At 46.2% G+C, this 19316-nt stretch overlaps 1 protein-coding gene across 1 annotated transcript in view; it reads left to right on the plus strand.

The window, feature by feature from the left end:
* The first annotated feature begins 255 nt into the window (after positions 1-255).
* The window catches only part of Dera (deoxyribose-phosphate aldolase), a 94339-nt gene continuing 75278 nt past the window's right edge, over positions 256-19316 (plus strand). Inside the window, exon 1 of the mRNA XM_005364537.3 lies at positions 256-365. Within this exon, the coding sequence (XP_005364594.1) occupies positions 335-365 (31 nt within the window). The 5' untranslated portion in view covers positions 256-334. The remainder of the gene's footprint in view (positions 366-19316) is intronic.

Here is a 19316-nt window from a genome sequence, read left to right on the forward strand (position 1 = left end):
GCCTCTCTCGGATTAGATGGGTAGCAGTGAACGTACCTAGGACTCATTCTATTTAGCTCAATTGGCAATGTAATCATTTTAAAATGGCCCAAGGAGACTTCCGAGGGCAGAAGCCTGCATAGGTCACGAGCCTGGTCAGGAAGGCAAGGGCAATGGGTGTGAGGTCCTGGTTGGGAGCCACGCCCTGGAGCTGCAAGGGAAAAAGGTAGTGGCCAGCTGGGGCGGAGGGGCGTGGCTATGGCGGGGCGGGGCTCGGGGCGGGCACTTGGCAGGAAGAAGGTAGGCCGGTGCGGAAGGCGGCCTTAGCCCGAGTTGGTTGTTGGCGGTTTTCACGATGGCCGAGCACTGTCGGGGCTCAGAACTCGGTAAGGGCCGGCGGGAGGAGCTCCCTGCTTCGCCTGGTCGCGTGCTCAGGGAGGAGCGGGGACGCCTAGGGCGGTCCCTGGCGGGCAGAGACCTGAATCAAGGCAGAGGACGTCCCTGCTGCCTGGCACTTTGCATTCTTACCCTTTAAGCAGAAGCAAGGAAGGTTAGACCTTCCCACTTTCTAGCTGGGTGGTCGCAAAGAGAAATCCTGACAGAGTATGCTGGATCCACGTAGCTATACCCAAAGTTAGCTGCGCTGGTGGGAGAGTTGTCATAACCTGCTTAAAGTGATTTTAGATGGATTTCAAAATATCCCTTTTAAAACCGCGTTTCATCTTACTGATAGTAGTTCAGATATTGCTGGGAAAGAAAACTTAAAAATTGTTATTCAAACGTAGCAAAGAGGTAACCGAGCCAAATGCGAATGATCTAACTTTGTATAACAGTTTTACATCCCGGATCCTCTTAGTCGTGTGGTTTTGGGTAAATTACTCACTTTGTGCTTAAGCATCTTCACTTGTAAAACTTATTAGGAAGCTACTGCTTGTCTGAAGGCGGTTCGGATATTGCTAGGATACCGTAGCCTCTGGTCGATTTCGCTGTACTTAGTGTTGAGTATGTAACAGTATTAAATGAGTGCAGGAAGTTCTGCTTGTAGGGGCTGACTTTGAGAAAGTGACTGTCAGTGATACACATGGCTACTTTTTTCCCTTTAAAAGGGCTTTGAACAGTCTAAACTTGAAGCGTTTTACAGTTTTTTTCTGAATGGAAAGTGGTAAGCCTGCTTAGCACCTAGTTCCTGTGCCAGGCTTATTTCATTTCAGTCCCTGCCCTCCATCAGATGATGACTTCGACTTTAGTTCTATCCCTGAAATGTAAACTTTAGCAATGGCTGAACTCAGGCTGAGCATACCCTGAGTTGGAAGATCCTTGAAGATGGGGGTAAGGGGTGAAGGTGGGGTGTGTCCCTGTCTGTGCACATGTGGAGGGGATAACATAATTTCCCCAAACATTTATTTAAAGCTTCACATTTTCCTTTCAGGATATGCGGTTAAACCATTTTCACTTCTTTGTTTTTGAGACAGGGTTTCTGTGTGTAGCTTTGACTGTCCTGGGACTGGCTCTGGATACCAGGCTGACCTCAAACTCACCAAGATCCTTTTGCCTCTGCCTCCTGAGTGCTGGGGTCAAAGGCATGCGTCACCATGCCCGGCTCATTTTCACTTTCGTAATTCCTAAGTTCAGACTGGGCACCACGACAGATCTTTTTTGTTGTAAAAGGTGAGTGGGCTGCTTTTTGTCCTGCCCAGCTCCCAGCTGCCCAGCTAGCTTTACCCAAAATAATTACATGGCAACTGTATTCATTTAAACACTGCCTGGCCCATTAGTTCTAACCTCCTATTGGCTAACTCTCACATATTAGTTTAATCCATCTCCATTAATGTGTTTTGCCACTTGACTGTGGCTTACCAGCATGAGTTTAACCAGCGTCCATCTTGGTGAGGAGAGCCTTAGTGGTTGCCAAATTTTCCTTCTTCCCAGCATTCTGTTCTGTCTACTCCGCCCACATAAGGGCTGCCATATCAAAAGGCCAAGGCAGCCTCTTTATTCAACCAATGAAAGCAACACACAAAGAAGGACTTCCTACACCACTTTTCTTAAGAAGCCATTAAAAAGCACCTCTCATTTGTTGAAGAGTAACAGGGTAGACAGAAATGGCTGCCATAGGAAATGTGTTCTTATGCCCCCATGTAAAGGTTGTATTTTTCTTACTATTTTTGTAGGTTAATGCTGTACCTGCAGTGGCATTAACTGTTAGGAATGACAGCTTTAATATAAACTGCTCAAGTAAATCACATGAACTATATATATAGATCCTAGGGAAAAATTGCTCTCTATTGATTTCAACATTGCTTTAATTGATGATTTTTGCTGGTTGAAGGCACTTTAATGTTTTTATTGAACACTGTTAATTTTTAAAAGAAATTAAATTCATTTAAACACATTTTTATTACAAAAATTTTAGAACGTGCAGTTATCACCACAAAGATTGTAGACTTCATTAATCAAAGGGTTTTTTTTCTTCTAATTTTATGTTCTTGTTTTGCCTGTGTACCCTATGCTTGCAATGCCTGTTGAGACCAGAAGAGGGCATCCAATCCCCTGGGATTGATGTTTCAGATAGTCAGGTCCTTTGGAAGAGCAACAAGTGCTCTTAAGATGAGACATCTCTCCAGTCTTTAATCCAGATTTTAAAGTGACATTTATTTATCTACTTTGTGTGTGTGTTGGGGCATGCCCATACCATTGATCACCTCTGGCCGTCAAAGTGCAGCCTCCAGAGTTGGCTCTCCTTCCTCCATTTGCCACCTAGGATTCAAGCTTGGGATGTCGGGCATGACCATAAGTGTCTTTACCCACTGAGCCATCTGTATTGAGCAACTTGGCTTATATGACGAGAGCTCCTGCAAGGAACGTTGCTTCGCAGCCTAGCATGTGTCCGTGTGAAAGTTCTCCAGTGTGGATGCTGTGGTTGTGTTAGAAGATGGAGGGAGGCCCAGCCATCGGAATCTGGTGGTCCTCCATGCCAGCTGCCTCTGCTAATTACTCTGTTAGCATGTTCTAGGCTTTTCTGACTTTGCCTTAAAATGTAGGTGTCCATAAACACGGCTTTCCTTTAGCTCCCTGAGTGACCTAGGCAGATGGAGGACCCTCAACAATGAGGAATAAACAACTTCCTGTTTTGGGGACTTGTCCGTACAGCTGGGTTCTGTGTGTGGACTTGTGCTGTGAGTACCGTGTCTTCCTAGTTTTGGCTGTCATTCAAAGGCAGTTTGACGACTTCTCTATTTACAATATCTCACACTTACAAGGGTGGTGGATAGTGGCTTTGTCTTAGGGTTTCTATTGCTGTGACAGACCGCGACCAAAAACAAGTTGGGGACGAAAGGGGTATATTTCCCAAGTCAGGACAGGATTCAAACCAGCTGGGAATCTGGCGGCAGGAGCTGATGCAGAGGCTGTGGAGGGGCGCTGCTTATTGGCTTGCTCCTCGTGGCTTGCTCAGCATACTTTCTTATAGAACCTAGAACCGCCAGCTCAGGGGTGGCAGCACCTCAGATGACTCTAGCTAATGGCATGTTGACATAAAGCTAGCCTGCATGATCTTCCTTTCAAATTTGGGTATCTTTGGAAGGCTTCTGGAAAGTGGAAAACATTTTAGTAACAGCTTGCTGTATGTCCATCTGTTTCTGTTAAGGGAAAAACTTTCAAAAAGATTTTAAAAGGAAATGGGGACATCTTAACAGATACTTATATTAACAAGAGACAGATATATCCACAATTGTGTTTGTTTGGCACGAACACATGGCTGAAGTCAGCATAGCTCTGATCAGCCACTCTTTCTCTAGAAGAAGGGAGCTCCGGAACTCCACCCCTGCCAGCAGCACCCTGGAAGGAAGGTTTTATTCCACAAAGGCGGTGACTATATCTTTTCCCCATTTGCTATGGCCCAACTTCATAGTCTTCAGATTGGCTTTTTTTTTTCAAACTTTCTTTTAGTTTATTCTTTGTGTCTTTCACATCATGCTCTTGCTCCCACCCATCACCTCCCACCAATAAAAATAAAATAAAATTTAAGAGGAAAAGAAGGCATAAAAAGGAAGAAAGAGAAAACCTTATTATGGAAGCTACATTGTAATTCATGGAGTCACGTGGTAAACCCCTTTATCCATACGTTTTTATATACAGGCCTTCATCCCAAATAATCAGTGGTCTGGTTCCAGGCTCTTGGTCTCTACTGTACCATTAACACTGGCTGGTTTTTGTTTTTATGTGGATGGGTGTTTTGCCTGCACATACATCTATATGTATACCATGTACATTCCTGGCATCCCCTTGGAAGCTGGAACAGGTCATCACCTGTCTGTCCCTGGAAGTGGCTGGAGCTTTATTTTTTTGTAATATTTATTTATGTATATGAGTGATCTATCTATATGTATACCTCCTTTATGCCAGAAAAGGGCATCAGATCCCATTATAGATGGTTGTGAGACACCATATGGTTGCTAGGAATTGAACTCAGGACCTCTGGAAGAATAGCTAGTGCTCTTAACCGCTGAGCCATCTCTCCAGCCTGTGGCTGGAGCTTTAGAAAGTAGTGAGCCACCATGTGGGTGCTGGGCCTAGAACTCGGGTCCTCTGTAAGAGCAGCCGGTGTTCTTAAACCCCACCAGTGTAATACAAAATCTGAAACAACAACAAAGACTGTAAATGTGATATCAACTTATCTTTCCTTTATCTTTTTTTGTTTGTGGATTTTTTGATGATCTTTGTTGGGAATTTTATGTTGGGAATTACATGTGTGTTTGTGTACCAAATGGGTACTTGGATCCCCTAGGACTTGCGTTGCACACAGTTGTGAACTGACACGTGGGTTCTGGGAATTGAATTCAGGCCCATGCCCTTAACTGCAGAGCCATCCTCCAGTCCATGAAATGGTCCTGTTTGGCCTAGAATTCTTTGTGGTGTGACCTTGAACTCCCAATCCTCCTGCCTCTACCTCCCAAGTGCTAGGGTTATAGCATGCCTGCTTTATAAGGCAATGAAATGAGTCATGGTAACAGAACAGTCTGGTTCCCATGTATCTGTGTCTTTCCCTATTGTTTTTATAGGTGCCTGTGTAAGAATTAGGGGCCCAGGGAGCTCATTTCTTCCTTCCTGTGTCTGGACTCTGGTCTGCTGTGTGCATGGTGTTTTCTTTACCTGTGTGGACTTCCATGCCCCACTCTGGACTTGTGCCCTGTCCCAAATGTGGTGGTTCAAATGCTCATCTTGTGTGCCTCCTTTCTTGTCTGTACCCTGGTGGTTTGGGGCAGTTGTCTAAGGAAAAGCGGAGAAAGAGCCCAGGTGCATTTTAAACTCTGTATCCAGATGCACAGATGTTTGGAGAGTCCTATGCAGAATACTGGTGTTCTGTGGTTTGTGAACATCTTGCCCCAAGGAATGGATCCCAGGGGCAGCCTGGCCTGCTCTCTGATCTCTCAGAGCAGGTATGTCACTTCGGTGTTTGCCTGGCGTGTCTGAAGCCCTAGGCTTAGTTCCAGCACTGCAACGTGATCCCAGTTCTAGGAGGTGGGGGCTAGAAGATCAACAATGTAGTGGCCAGCCTGGGATTCATGAGACTGTCTCAAAACTAAACAAAACCGCCACCGACAAAATTGTATTCAAGGGGGCGCAGTAAAGAAACTGCCAGCATGATCGCTCTCCTATTAGGCGGAAGGTTTTTATTGTGAATAAGAGAACACCCAGAGGCATCCAGAAGAGTCTAGGCAGAGAGAAGAGAAAACAGAGTGGTCATGGCCAGGGCTGGGAAGCAGGAGAGAACAGTGGAGATGCTGAGACAGCCAGAGATAGAGAGCAGAGCACAGGAGAGAGCAAGGGATGGGAAGAACGGAGCAAGAGAGAATAGTGCAGTAGCTGGGTTACAGGAAGGATGAGTAACCCTGGCGAGGGAGGCCAGTGGTAGAGGAGGGGGTGAGAAGGTTAGGGTGTTAGCTTGGACCTTGGAATGTCTAACAGGTTCTTGTGATATTGAGAGAGCCTGGAGGCTAGCAAGGCTTTGATATTCTGTGAGCTGTATGTCCCTTCTGCCAGAGGTGTGGGAAATGGCTCCTTTTGGAGGACAGAAGACGTGTTTAATAAGTTCCTGAGGATTGCTTTCTTTTATCTAACCGCTGGACATCCTTCTGTAGTCCAGCTTGGGCTCATTTCTGGACATTCCGACTGGCTGAGACCGGCCACAGGAGGACAGGAAGGGATGGATTACAGCAGTCCGGGCTTCCTCCACGAGGCTGTTTCTCTGGGGATGATTTGTGCATAGGAATGGAGAGACGGCAGTCTGAGAGTCTTCTTCAAACACAGGAACCCAAATGTTCAGATTTCCTGTGTCTCTTATTCTGCTAGAGTGCATATAGCTAATATTTTGAAGAAGACAGAAATGCTCTAATTCTGTATATGGGTCACACAGTCAGGATGGTGATAGTCCATATCTAAATTTTTAGTGGGGTGTCCTTTTACGAACACTTTGATTTTGCTTTTGAAATCTGCTCCATTTGTTTGTAAGCGCACACATCAAGACTGTCTTTTATTATTCTGGTACTGTTTTGATAGATAGAAAACTATAAAATAATAATTGGCGTTTGTTGTGTAATTAAATAATTAAAAGACCTCTGTGGGACCTGCTATGCTAAAACACATTTTTTATAAACGTATCTAAGCCCCGTGGATTTTAATTATTAGGAGGAAAGACAAACTTCAAGCCCTCATTGAAAATGGGCTGCCTCTGCCTGGAAAGAAAGACTACTAAATGAGGTAGCAGACGGGGCCCTTGAGGACGCTATTGAAGCATGTCACTAGAAATGGTTTAAGTGGAGAGTTCTGGCCCTTTTAAAACACTGTCTGTCGCTTGAGGATTGGGTCACCTTGAAATGTGTTCATCTTTGAATTAAAGGCATGAAAAGGCACTTTGAAACATGTCAGGAGACTTTGTTGTCTGCTGTGAGCGTCTGTGGGTGTACCTCTCCTCCGCCCGCCTCGCTGAAACCGTCAGTTCCCTGGAAACCAAAGTGGCCGCCAGAGGAGGATAAATGTTTAATCTCCACGCTAGCAGCCGTACATAGTTCTTAAAATGCTGAGACGCTCACATCCCAACTCCTTGCTCTTTGTGTCTCTGGCTTCGCTCCACAGAAATGGCAGGCAGAGGAGTAGCTGCTGGTAATTGGTCTCTAAAATGACTCGGCGTGGATGGTGCCCGGGTTGTTTTGGACTCTAGTTAATGATGCCAAGTCGTGGTCTTTAAAGGAAGGGGAAAATACTGAAATGATCTGATTAGAATCCTGATTCCGATGAGCTTTCCGGTAGAATACCTAAGGGACCTACTTATGTCCTCGCAGTCCAGAGTAGCGGAGTGAGGGCGCGCAGTTCGTTCAGATGTCTAGAGTGGGCCGGGAAGTGGCTCAGCGAAGAAAAGCCAGTGCGCAAGCCTTGAGGAACCTGCCTGAAAACCACGCAGGCTTGTGTCTGTAACCCCAGCGCTCCTACTGTGTCATGGCAGATGGGGACAGAAACCCAAGGGCTGTCCTTAAGAGTTTAGCGTGGCAGAAACAAGAACCTGCTTCAAGGCAGAAGGAGAGAGCCAATTGTTCTCCAACCTCCACACTGAGCCCCTGTACACGTGTCCACACACACACACACACACACCCCTCATTGGAAAAGATGAAAATGCGTGCAGTTTAGCAGGGCTTTCTGTATTTTGCTATGAATGTTTGAAATGGTTTGACTTGCCCTGGAGTTTACACCCTTCCTGCCTCAGCCTCCTGGCTGCTGAGATTATAGGCCAGAGCTACTACACCGGACACTGGAGACATTTTTAAACAGTAGAAAACCAATTGCTTGAACACAAGCAGTCCCAGGGCTGAATCAACGATCTGATAACAGAGACAGTTCTTTGGCAACTTAAGTGGCAAGTAGTGTGTACGATGCGGTTAATACCAGTCAGAGAATGGCATTGCGTCCCCTGTGTGCCCTGCTGTGAATGACACTAACTGGAAGACCTCTGGGCTTCTGGCACTTTGGATCAATACTCTGGGCCAAGGATGACATGAAGTATGAAAATGAGACTTGTCCATAAAAGGGCCTCACACCTTGTGGGAACTCTCTGTGTCTCTCTTGTTTATTGCTCTTAAAACAACTTTTCATTTGTTGAGTAATTTATTAGTGTAGAAAGGAATGGGTCTTGTGGTGCTATTTGCATATCTGGGTGTCGTCTTACCAAGTCACCCTCTTTCATGTCCCTTTGTCCTCATTACTGTTTCCTTTCCACAGCAGGCCAACCTGAAACCAGGCACCCTTTAATGGTCATCAGAGAATCTCTGTTGGCTGCATATGTTTCCCTGGATGCACTGAAGTTTCTCTGTGAAGGACAAAGGTGGCCTTAACCTCAAACAGGGACTTCTGTACCTGGTTTGTCCTTTCTTAATTTGTAAGGCCAGGGCATTTGGTTTGAGGTATACTATGGGACAGTGGTCTTGTATCCTGTAAAGATTTGTCACTTGTATTGGTTTAATAAATTTCTGTTTGGCCAGTAGCCAGGCAGGAAGTATAGGTAGGTTGAACAGACTAGGAGAATTCTGGGAAGAGGAAAGGCTCAATCTGCAGTCATCACCCAGACACAGAGGAAGCAAGATGAGAATGCCTCACTGATAAAAAGGTACCAAGCCATGTGGCTCACACAGACAAGAATTATGGGTTAATTTAAGATGTAAGAGTTACTTAATAAGAAGCCTAAGCTATTGGCCAAGCTATGTTGTAATTAATATAGTTTCTGTGTGATTACTTTGGGTCTGAGCAGTTTCAGTGTACAGACAGACATGTGCTACTGTGGTGGCAGATGTTGATAATGGAGGAAGTTATGCTTGTGTGGACATGGGCATCTTTGTGACCCCTGCTCTGTTTTTGAAAACCTAAAGCTACTCTAAAAATCCTCTTCGAAACAAGACAAAAGCCAACATATAATCTCTGAGACTTCGAGAATCTGTCAGGAGCCATGTGTTCTCTTCAGTGGCTGTTCACACAGCCATGGTTGTGCTTAAGTCTCCCTATAGACTTCCCCTTCCTTGTCTGGCTGGCTCAAGTCTCTTGGCTTTCAAGCCTAAGTTTCAGTGACATAGAACTGCATCGCCCTTCTCTCTAGGCATCTCATAAATGTCAGTGTTCGTTGTTTTCCTTAGTTGCTCTCTACCTTATTTTTTGAGACAGGGTCTCTCACTGGACCTGGGTTTCACCATTTTGCCTATACTAGCAGGGCAGTGAGATCCAGGAAGTTTCCCACCTTCACCTTGAGTAGGATTCCTCAGAGCATGTGATTGCAGGTGCATGACAGCACTGTTGTCTTTTATGTGGATGCTGAGAGTCTGGACCTGGGTCCTCACGCTTGCAAAGCTAGTGCTTTGCTGACTGACCGAGCCGTCTGAGCACAGAGCCTTTAATTTTGTTTACTGCGCTGCCTGACAGAGCATTGGTTATAGTTGTAACGTCTGTTTCCACTCAGTCCTCCCCTCTCTGTCACACTCATTCTGTGACAACTGTAGCACATGGTGGTAAAACTGCGGTGGGTCCAGGACTTTTGGTCCCCTACAGGAAAAGCTCCATCGCATTGAACTCCTTGTTTTTTGTTCTTTTTTTGTTTCCTGGTTTTTTGAGACAGGGTTTCTCTGGATAGCCTTGACTTTCCTGGAACTCACTCTCTAGACCATGATGGCCTCGGACTCAAAGATCTGCGTCCCAAGTACTGGAATTAGAGCATACCACTATGCTCTGTTTGTTTTTATTCAAGTAGAACAATTACATTTACTTTTCAGGTTTTTTTTTAATTTGGTTTTTAAAATATACTTCCATTTCATATTAGGCATATAATCTTTACTTTTTAAATATGTGTGTGTTTGTGGTGGTTTGTGGAGCACATGTGCAGGTGCCTACAGACACCAGAGGCATTGAATCCCCCTGGAGCTGGAGACACAGGCAGTTGTGAACCTTCTGACATGGGTGCTGGGACTCAATCTCTGATTCTCTAGAACAGCAGGACATATTCTGTTGATGATAAGTAACCAGACCAGCTCAAGAACAACAGATATAATTTAATAATTGAAAAAGTGGGGAACTCACGCTACAAGAGTGGAAGGTCCGAAATCCAAAATGGTCCGGCAAGCACTACGTAGAGAGAGCGCACACCTATCTACCCCTGTTTTTCTACCCTAGCCAGATGTGATTGGCTGAGCTTCCCCATCAATACTCAACTGCAGAGCCATCTCTCCAGCCCCACTGCAGGGATTATTTATATGACTCCTTAGAAATAACTTCAGCTTGGGAATCCAGTGACCAGAGTTTCCCTTGTAGTGCTGGCAGACACTGTGTGACCTTGAACTAGTAATTGAGTCTCTGGTTTTCAGTGCCCTCAATCTGTATTTCTACCTTAGAAGATTAACTTAGGTCACCCCCAACTTGATGAGTGATGCCTGCTTTGTAGTAATAGGAGCGGCGGGGCTGTGTCCCCAGCACCCCGCTGCCCGCAAGGCTAGCTTTACCCGAAATAATTACACGGACACTGTATTCATTTAATCACTGCTTGGCCATTTCTATGCAGCCTCTTCTAGGCTAACTCTCTCACCTGGACTAGCCCATCTCTAATAATCTTCTGTAGCCCACAAGGTGGCTTACCAGGGAGATTCTTGTTGAATTAAGAGCGGCTGGCTTACCAGGAATGATCTTAACCTGCGTCTGTCTGGCGTGGGAGAACCATGGCGACTCACTCACTCAGCTTCTTTCTCCCAGCATCCTGTTCTGTTTTCTCCGCCTACCTAAGGGTTGGCCTATGAAATGGGCCTAGGCAGTTTCTTTATTAATAAGAAATCACTCCCACATCAGATTCTAGCCTACGTCCATCCTGGGTCGGAGCTTCATCGCGTGTGTCTCAGAGAGCAGAGCTCTCGCCTCTGCCTGCAAGAGTGGAGCATCGTGTCTCTCTGAGGCGTCTGCCCCCGAGAGGAGAGCTGTCGAGTCTCTGACCTCACTTCCTCTTCTGCCCAGCATTCTGCTCCGTTCACTCCTCCCACCTACGTTCTAACCTATCAGGGCAAGCAGCTTCTTTATTTAATTAACCAATGGCCTTCCTCCATCACTGCTTCTTTATTTTCCTCTGAAATATCAGACCTCACGATCCCCAGTCACCATCTCCAGTCGTCACTCTTGGTCTCCTGGACTCTCTGTGGTCCCCAGTGTATGTATGTGGTAGCGATGTTTACCTTCCTGAGGGCAGACTCGGTTTGCTCGGCCTCTCTATCTCTCCCATCACAGAGAACACTGCCCTCCATGACACAACTTTGTGTGTGCGCGCAGAGTCCCATGTATCCCAGATGGACTCAAGCTCTGTGTGTAGCTGAGAAAGACCTCCAAGTTCAGATCCCTTCTTTGCCTCCCGAGTGCTGGGATTCCTATGTGCAGTGCATGCTAACGTCAGACCCAGGCTTCCTGCACGCTAGGCAAGCATCCTACCAGCTGAGCTACAAGCCCATCGTCCACTGCAGCCCCCTGGCTGGTGATGTATCCAGCTCAGCCATCGTCCCCCTTTTTCTCGGTCACTGGGCCCCATTCCTGCTCCCCGGCTTGCACACCACCGTCACATGAGCTTGGTACTCTTCAGGACATCGTGGCCTTTGCTTTGACTTTGGGACATGCTGTCACTGTTCGAAACATCTAGGGACTTCGTCAGCTCTGCTAGTGGAGCTGTCACTGGCCTTGGAAGCTAAACTTAACCCCCCCCCCCACTTTTATGAACTTTCCTTCTGTCTTTTTCTTATTCTGGGGCTGGAACCCAGGGCTTCCCGTACGTGAGGCAGGCATTCTACCTACTGAGCTTCGTCCTTGGCCCTTATAAAGAGTCTCAAAGCTAAGAAAGAGAAAAATTACTTTAAAATTTAACTATTTTTTGTATTTAGCTCTTGGGTAAAGTGGGGAACATTCTGTGGGTACACAAATGAAGACATGTGGGCCGCCCCGTTTGAATTGTTAGCTGAACTTCAGGCAGCTGATGTTAAGGATGGCCCTGGGTGGGTGTGTGGGGAGTTTTGTTTTGGGGTGCACCAGCGTTTTGTCACCCTATATTCCACCCCTCGGTAACCGTGTGGGAGGATAATAAATTTTCAGTTCCCACCAAAGGGTGAAACTCTGACAGTCTAAAGAGCTACTTTTCCTTGAAGAAACCAGGAAAGGCTGTTAAGAAAGAAATGACAATTGAGTGGTACAGCTTAGCATATGTAACTAAAGGGAGTGCTGGCGTGGGGGGGCCCCCCCCGGCCTGTCCTCTCTGAAGCTTACATTCTGACTGGCCGCTCTTCATTGCACAGGCAATGTTAAGGACTTTCCCCCTTCAGCTTTCTGTCTCTGTGCCTGTTAAACCCTGCCTTGTAGACCAGAGCAGGTTTCTCTGAGTGTGGAACAAACCCAGCTGGTCACATGACTTCCCCCCCACCTTGGGGTTCCCTGGGTCAGTGGGGCTGGCAGCTGGGGGCGCATTCTTTCAGTTACTGTCACAATAGCACAAGGGGACTTCTGAGCGACCATGTCTAATCACTTCTTTTGGAGGGGCAGCTCTTTAAGGTGTCTGGTGATTGTCACAGAGCATCTGAAAGCTCAGGGAACCAGCCCGCCTTGTCAAAACCTATGCCACAAAGAACTTACTTCCTCCTAAGGAGAGCTGTGGAAGATCAGGTACTTCAGGAAGCAGTGTTTTGAATCAGCACCCAGCAGGTGGCGATTCCCACTCTAATCCAGTCTAAGAACAGACACTCCCAGGCAGCCCTGCGGTCACTGTGCTCAGGGCTGCTTGGTTTGTTTGGGGAAATATTTTTCCCTCAAGCCCTGTGCTCTTGCAGTCAGGACTTTAGCTCAAGTTACTTGTCTCCGTGTTGGAGGGGTAAACCTACAAATCTAAACCCCTTCTGTCTGGGAGTGTGTTTTGGGTGTGTGAATGTCTGTGTGTGCATTCACATGTATGTGTGTACGCATATGTGTGTGTGTGCATGCGCAGGTGCATGTGTATGTGTGTGTGCGTGTGTGCATATGTGTGTGCGTGCGCGTGTGCGTCTGTGCATATGTGTGTAGTTAAGCACAGATCAAGGCATTCCTGTAGAGCATGAGACTGGAAAGTTGATATCTACACAGCATTCAGTTATTTCTTGTAAGTCACAGGGTAATGGAAGACATAAATGTGCGTCACATGTTCAGTCTTGTCTTTCAGAATGGTGCTGAGTTCGGTTTAAAGGACAATCTCTTACCCCAGTTTGAGAACTTGTTTGTTTGTGTTTGTAGACTGCTCTGTTTAAAACTTTTCTGTGAGTAAAATATATACTTTTGGGTGTTGGCTCAGTTAATTAAGTGTAGCCCCGGTCCTTGTTTTGAAAGGAAATTGGTGTGTGTGTGTGTGTGTGTCTGTGTGTGTGTGTTGACGTGCATACTTGTGTGTGAGTCTATACTTTGATGTATTTAGAAGGATGCCGGAGGTTGACATCCGGTCTCTTGCTAGATCCTGCTCCATGTATGTCTTGAGACAGAACCTCTTGTCAGCTGACTGTTGGGCCTACAACACGTAGGCTTCCTCCTGACTCCTCCTCCCCAGTGCTAGGGTTACTGGTTCATGCTGCCAGACTCAGCTTCTTATGTAAATGCTGGGAATCTAAGCCCGAGTCTTGTTCCCAGAGATTAGGTTTTGAAGTCCCATGGCCTAAGATCCTGATTCTTCTGCCTATGTTCTTTGAGGCTTTAGGAGTTGGTGAATGAAAGCTCGGTTGTAGGTATCCCTGGGCACGACAGGTAGGATGGACAGGTACAGGCTGCCCAATGTGTGAGCAAGGAACTCCTTCTTTTATCCAAATACATAGTGCTCTGGCCGGCAGGGTCAGAATAGGGAGCTGTGGACAAGGATGCGTGCTGATAGAATAGACATGAGCTTGGGAGGGAGAAACCTCATAGAATGCTGGGATGCGGTGGGAGTTCAAATTAGACGTGTATGTAACACCTTCAAATGGATTTGCTTTCCTTCGTGTAGAAATATGACTAGTGGTGGATATTGTGCGCCCCACCTTCTAGGATCTTATCCACCTCAGTTTTTTTTTTTTTTCTTGATCAGCAACTGTGTGCCTTTTACATTTCTATGATCAAGATACCTGGAAAAAACCACATAATAAACATCTTGGCTGGTCTTAAAGTGTACCGTACAGTGTAGAGGATATGACAGAGTGTCCTCTGTGGCTGCTTGCTTGTAAGTTAGAGCCCGAAGCACGCATGGGTGCAGCCTTTGAAGGCCTGCCCCCTGTTCACTCTCTTTAGCCAGCCAGGGTCTAACTCCTTCCAAAATAGCTCTGTGAATTGGAGACAGAGCACTCAGAGCATAGACTCATGGGGGACATTCACGATTCAAATCCCAAGGTTGAGTGTTTTCGAAAATTGGCCAATTTTCACATTATAGTGTGTTTATTCAGCTAGATTCACTGGTGCCATATTGTCACCTTTTAAGATAAATAGCCAGGGATTAGATAATACATGTGTTCTTACTTCCTTTCTGTGGCTGTGATAAATACTCTAGAAGCAGCTTTGGGGAAGAAAAGGTTTATCTCAGATTATAGATTATAGTCCGCCATGGAGGAAGACAGGGTAGGAACTGGATTATAGTCTGTCATGGAGGATGGCTGGGTAGGAGCTAGGTTATAGTCCGTCGTGGAGGATGGCTGGGTAGGAGCTAGGTTATAGTCCATCGTGGAGGATGGCTGGGTAGGAGCTAGGTTATAGTCCTTCATGGAGGATGGCGGGATAGGAGCTAGGTTATAGTCCATCGTGGAGGATGGCGGGGTAGGAGTTAGGTTATAGTCCGTCATGGAGGATGGCGGGATAGGAGCTAGGTTATAGTTCGTCATGGAGGAGAGCGGGGGAGGACCTCAAGCAGGGACTAGAAGCAGAAACCAAAGAGGATGCTGCCTCACACAGGCCCATGCTCTGCCAGCTTTCTTTTGTAGCCCAGGACCATTGGCTAAGGAATCTCACCACGCACAGTGGACTGCGCCCTCCTCCATCAATTAACAGTCAAGACATTTCCCCATCTACTTGCCCACAGGCCATTCTGGTCTTTATTGAGATTCCCTTCTTAGCTGAGGAGGCTGGGAGAAGTCGACAGTTAAGGCTACATAGGACGTGGCTATTTGTAAACAGCAACTTTGGGGAGATACCTAAACAGATATGAATTTAAAATGCAAATTCTGAATATGAATTTTAATTAAAAAGTACTAGTGATTCTCAATTGATCAGTTAATAGCTCTTTGCTGGGAATGTAAGGTGTCGGGGTTAGTATGAAGTTATAGCTGTTAAGAGACGTAAGATAACACCCTCATAAGATCTTATTCATAGTCCTATAGAAGATACTTCCATGGATCTTCAATTTGAAAGTGGTTGCTCCTGGGAGAAGTTATTAATTGCCATAAATTCATGGTGAAGAATCATGGCGGTTTCCTGAGATGAGATTTACTTGGGACACAGTGTGGTCAGAGCAGAGCCTTGAGTACCAGGTGTGGTCACACATCTCATGAAGAATAAGTGAAGATGTCTACAATCAGTAATTTCTACCAGTGTGCTGAGTAATTTCTAGGGGTCACCCTTGCCTAAGTAGGCCGTTGCTATTGCTAACCCTACTCGGGGGTTTAAACAGGAGTTACGGTATTTTCACAGGATTAATTTATGTAGGTTTGTTACATCATGTATCTTATCTTCCTGGACTTGCCAGCATTATCGAGATAGCAGCTTCGTGCATGGTACCTGTTGGGTGGTAGCACTGGAGGCATATCACGGCCACACTAGGAAACACTGTCCAGTCTCATTGTGGAGTCTTTGTGTGAAAGAGGCTTTCTCTGCAGCTCTGTGCTCCTACAACAGCCATCAGATCTTTCCAGAAAACTGAGTGTTGACTCTGTACCCAACAGGATGCCAGAGCTGAATTTTCAGCCACGCGAATTTCACTGTGGTATAATGATTCTCTCTCTGTCTCTGTCTCTCTTCCTTGCTCTCTCTCCAGTTTCTTTATATAGCCCTAACCAGCCTGGAACTTGCTCTGCAGAACAGGCTGGCCTTGAACTCACAGAGATCTGTTTGCCCCTGCTTCTCGAGTACTGGGATTAAAGGATTGTACCACGAACTTGACCTGGCCACTCACCATATTTAATAACTTGGGAAAGCTCCAGTCAGTAATTTTCCTAGAGCACATTTGTGGGAAGATTACATATTTAGGCTAGGGATGTAGCTAGGGGTAGAGTGCTTGCCTTATATACTAATCTGCTCTATCAGGACAAAGCCACAGAAGCAACAAACCCTCCATGTTTGGAAACACAAACCTGGTTTAGTAATTCTGTTACTACTGCTTTTTACATGGTCACTGGAATAGTCACACATGAAAATGAGCATATTTTAAATGGATCATTTATCTAGATGAAGGCCGTACTTCAGAGTTTTATGTAGTTATTAATCTTGTGCAGATGGGTTCCGTTCTTTAGACTCCATCTTGACGTAACAGGTAAGTTTTGAAGTAGCTGCCTTGCTCTTCAACAGGTTAAATCTTTCTGTAGTCTGTTAGCCCTTTGCTTTCTGAGGTGCATGCTTGCAGAATGTGCAGATTACAGATAATCAGTCTTCCTGAGCAATGGAAATGTACAATTGCATTTTTCATTAAGCACACTTTTTGAGGCTGCTGGTAGGGGTGCATGTGTGTATTGGATATTAAAAGGCCTGGAGTAACTCCTTACAGGCTTGCAGAGTAGATGGATGGTAAGAGCATGGCCTTTGGTCGGCGGTGCTCACTCATGCTTACACTTCCCACACTCAGTCTGTCTGCTTGACCCTGCTCAGTGGGGGTTTCGTACATGTTTGTCGCTTCTATGATTGGGCTCAGGCCAGGGTATGTGTATTGAATGTTTGTCCTGTGAAGGCTGGGATGGTATCCGGGGCAACTGCTGTGGCATCTTGTTCAGACAGCTGTTAAGTGCTGGTGTCGTTCCAGTGATTATTTAGAGAGAAGGTTTTGTGTGTCTCAGGACCCAAGGACGACCGTAGAATCCTAACCCTCCTTGTCACCTCCACGCTATGAGTGCTGGGGTGGCAAGCTTGCACCATCGTGCCAGGCTTTATGTGGTACTCAGATCAAACCCAAGGGCTTCATGCGTGTTGAACACGGTGAGTCACATCTCCGCCTCATTCCTCTCATCTAGCCCTCTGTTGAATGGCTTCTGGCTGTTTTTCTAGCTTGACCTTGCAGACTGTGTTCAGCTATGAGCCCTTAGCACCCCTCCCTTTCTGCTCCAGTCACCGAAGTAAGTTGCCATTGTCTATTTTCAAGTGAAAGGGTTCTAGTAAGAGCCGTGGCACCAGCTGGGAAACGCTGGGGGACTGCATTGATTTTGCCCGTGTGTGATGTCCCATATTGTGTGTGATGTCCCATATTGTGCTTTCCCAGCCTCCTTCATGTCTGCGACTTTTTGCGTTTCCTATAGTTCTGGTTGGGAGCCTAGTCTTTAATGACTGAACCATCTCTCCAGCCCTTTCTTGTGATTGGTCACACCCTTGCTATGCCACTGTGTTTCTCGCATCATTTAGCAAAGCACTTGGCACTTAGGAAGAGCTGACTGGAGAGACAATAGGATCTGCTCCTGGGCACTCAGGTATGTTTCCCATTCTGCTAAGGAGCTGTGATGCTCGCTGTATAACCACAGCCAACAATTGCGGCTGCAGACGGGGATGGGGAGTGGGGTTGGGGGGGGGGGCTGGTCACTGAGTTATGTGAGATGTCCTTCTGTATATTCATTGGATAATGAATAAAGCTGCTTCGGCCTATGGCAGAGTAAAGCCAGGCAGGAAATCTGAATATATATATGGAGAGAGAACGAGATAGAGATAGAGATAGAGATAGAGATAGAGAGAGAGAGAGAGAGAGAGAGAGAGAGTAGGCGGAATAAAAAAGACACCATGTAGTTGTTGATGGAGAAAGGCTCCAGAACAGAACCTTACCCAGTAGGACACAGTCTTGTGGCAATATACAGATTAATAGAAATTGGTTAATTTAAGATGTAAGAGTTAGTTAATAAGAAATCTGAGCTAATAGGCCAAACAGTATTGTAATTAATATAGTTTCTGTGTTATTATTCGGGTCTGGGGGGGCAGGAAATGAATGTGCTGTCTCTGCCTACAACTGAGTGAACAATCCTCAGGATCCTGGGAGCAGTTGGACCTGAAAACCAGCTCAAGAACTGCCCAGAAGTTTCTAGAATAAGAGACTAGGTTTTTTCAGTGCTCAGATCACCCTCCTGGTGATACCTGATAAATGGAGAAAGGCAGTTTTCTGAAATGGCAGCTAATTATTGCAGAGCAGTGGCTAGCATCGTAAGGATGGATGGAGAATAAAAGGGAGGAGGGAAAACCTTAAGCTCAAGATATGATGCTGCCAGGCAGAGCAAGGTGCAAGACTGCAGCATCTGTGCGACATGACCCGTGGCTCTTTTCTACTGTGATGATACCCCGAAAGGGTTGTAACCCATTTAGGTATGGATGCAAGACACCCCAGACATGACAGCTCGGTGGGAGAGGACAGACGTTTGGCACAGAGGCAGAACTGTGAGATCAAGTCAGTCTTTATCTTGGTCCAGACCATCTAGGTTGTGGTTGTTTGAAGGATATACAAATTTATTTCTCAGCCACATTTGGACCACTCCCTGTAGGCGAATGTGTGTTGGGTAGGAACTTGAGGGTAGGTGCAAATAGCAGAGGGAGCTGTTATCGTTAGAAAGGTCCGTCCAGGCTGGGCAGTGTCTGCTGCCTGGCTGTAGGTGTTTGGGTTCTTAACATCTGGATTCTCAGGACCAGTGTAACAGGCAGAGTAGTAGTTTTGTCTAGTGCCCAGAAAGTTCACAGTTGCCCTCAAACCCCTCCCCTTCCAAGGCTGATAGATGGGTGACTCTTGAAAGAAGGCTCCTGATGGAGCTTGCGTGCCCCCAGTTAAGGACGAGGCTCACAGCAAAGCTGATTTTGATATTTTTTGGGGCTAGAAACTGGTAAAGGTGATGTCTTCCCATTTACTGTGGAAGTTACATTTGAAATTAGCAGTAGCGTCCCGGTGTCTTTGTTTCTAGCCAGCCCACCCCTTCCCAAGGTGAGGGTCGACAGATCAGACATGCTCATGACATACTTCACCCATTTCAGTGACTGATAATTGCACTAACTTGCATCTAGTGGCGAGATCTTTCTGCGTTGTACACCTGCACAGCTGGGAGGGTGTGGCTGATTCCTGGGAGGATGCAAATTAGACC

This window comes from Microtus ochrogaster (assembly GCF_000317375.1).
Source record: "Microtus ochrogaster isolate Prairie Vole_2 chromosome 14 unlocalized genomic scaffold, MicOch1.0 chr14_random_2, whole genome shotgun sequence".
Taxonomy (NCBI): domain Eukaryota; kingdom Metazoa; phylum Chordata; class Mammalia; order Rodentia; family Cricetidae; genus Microtus; species Microtus ochrogaster.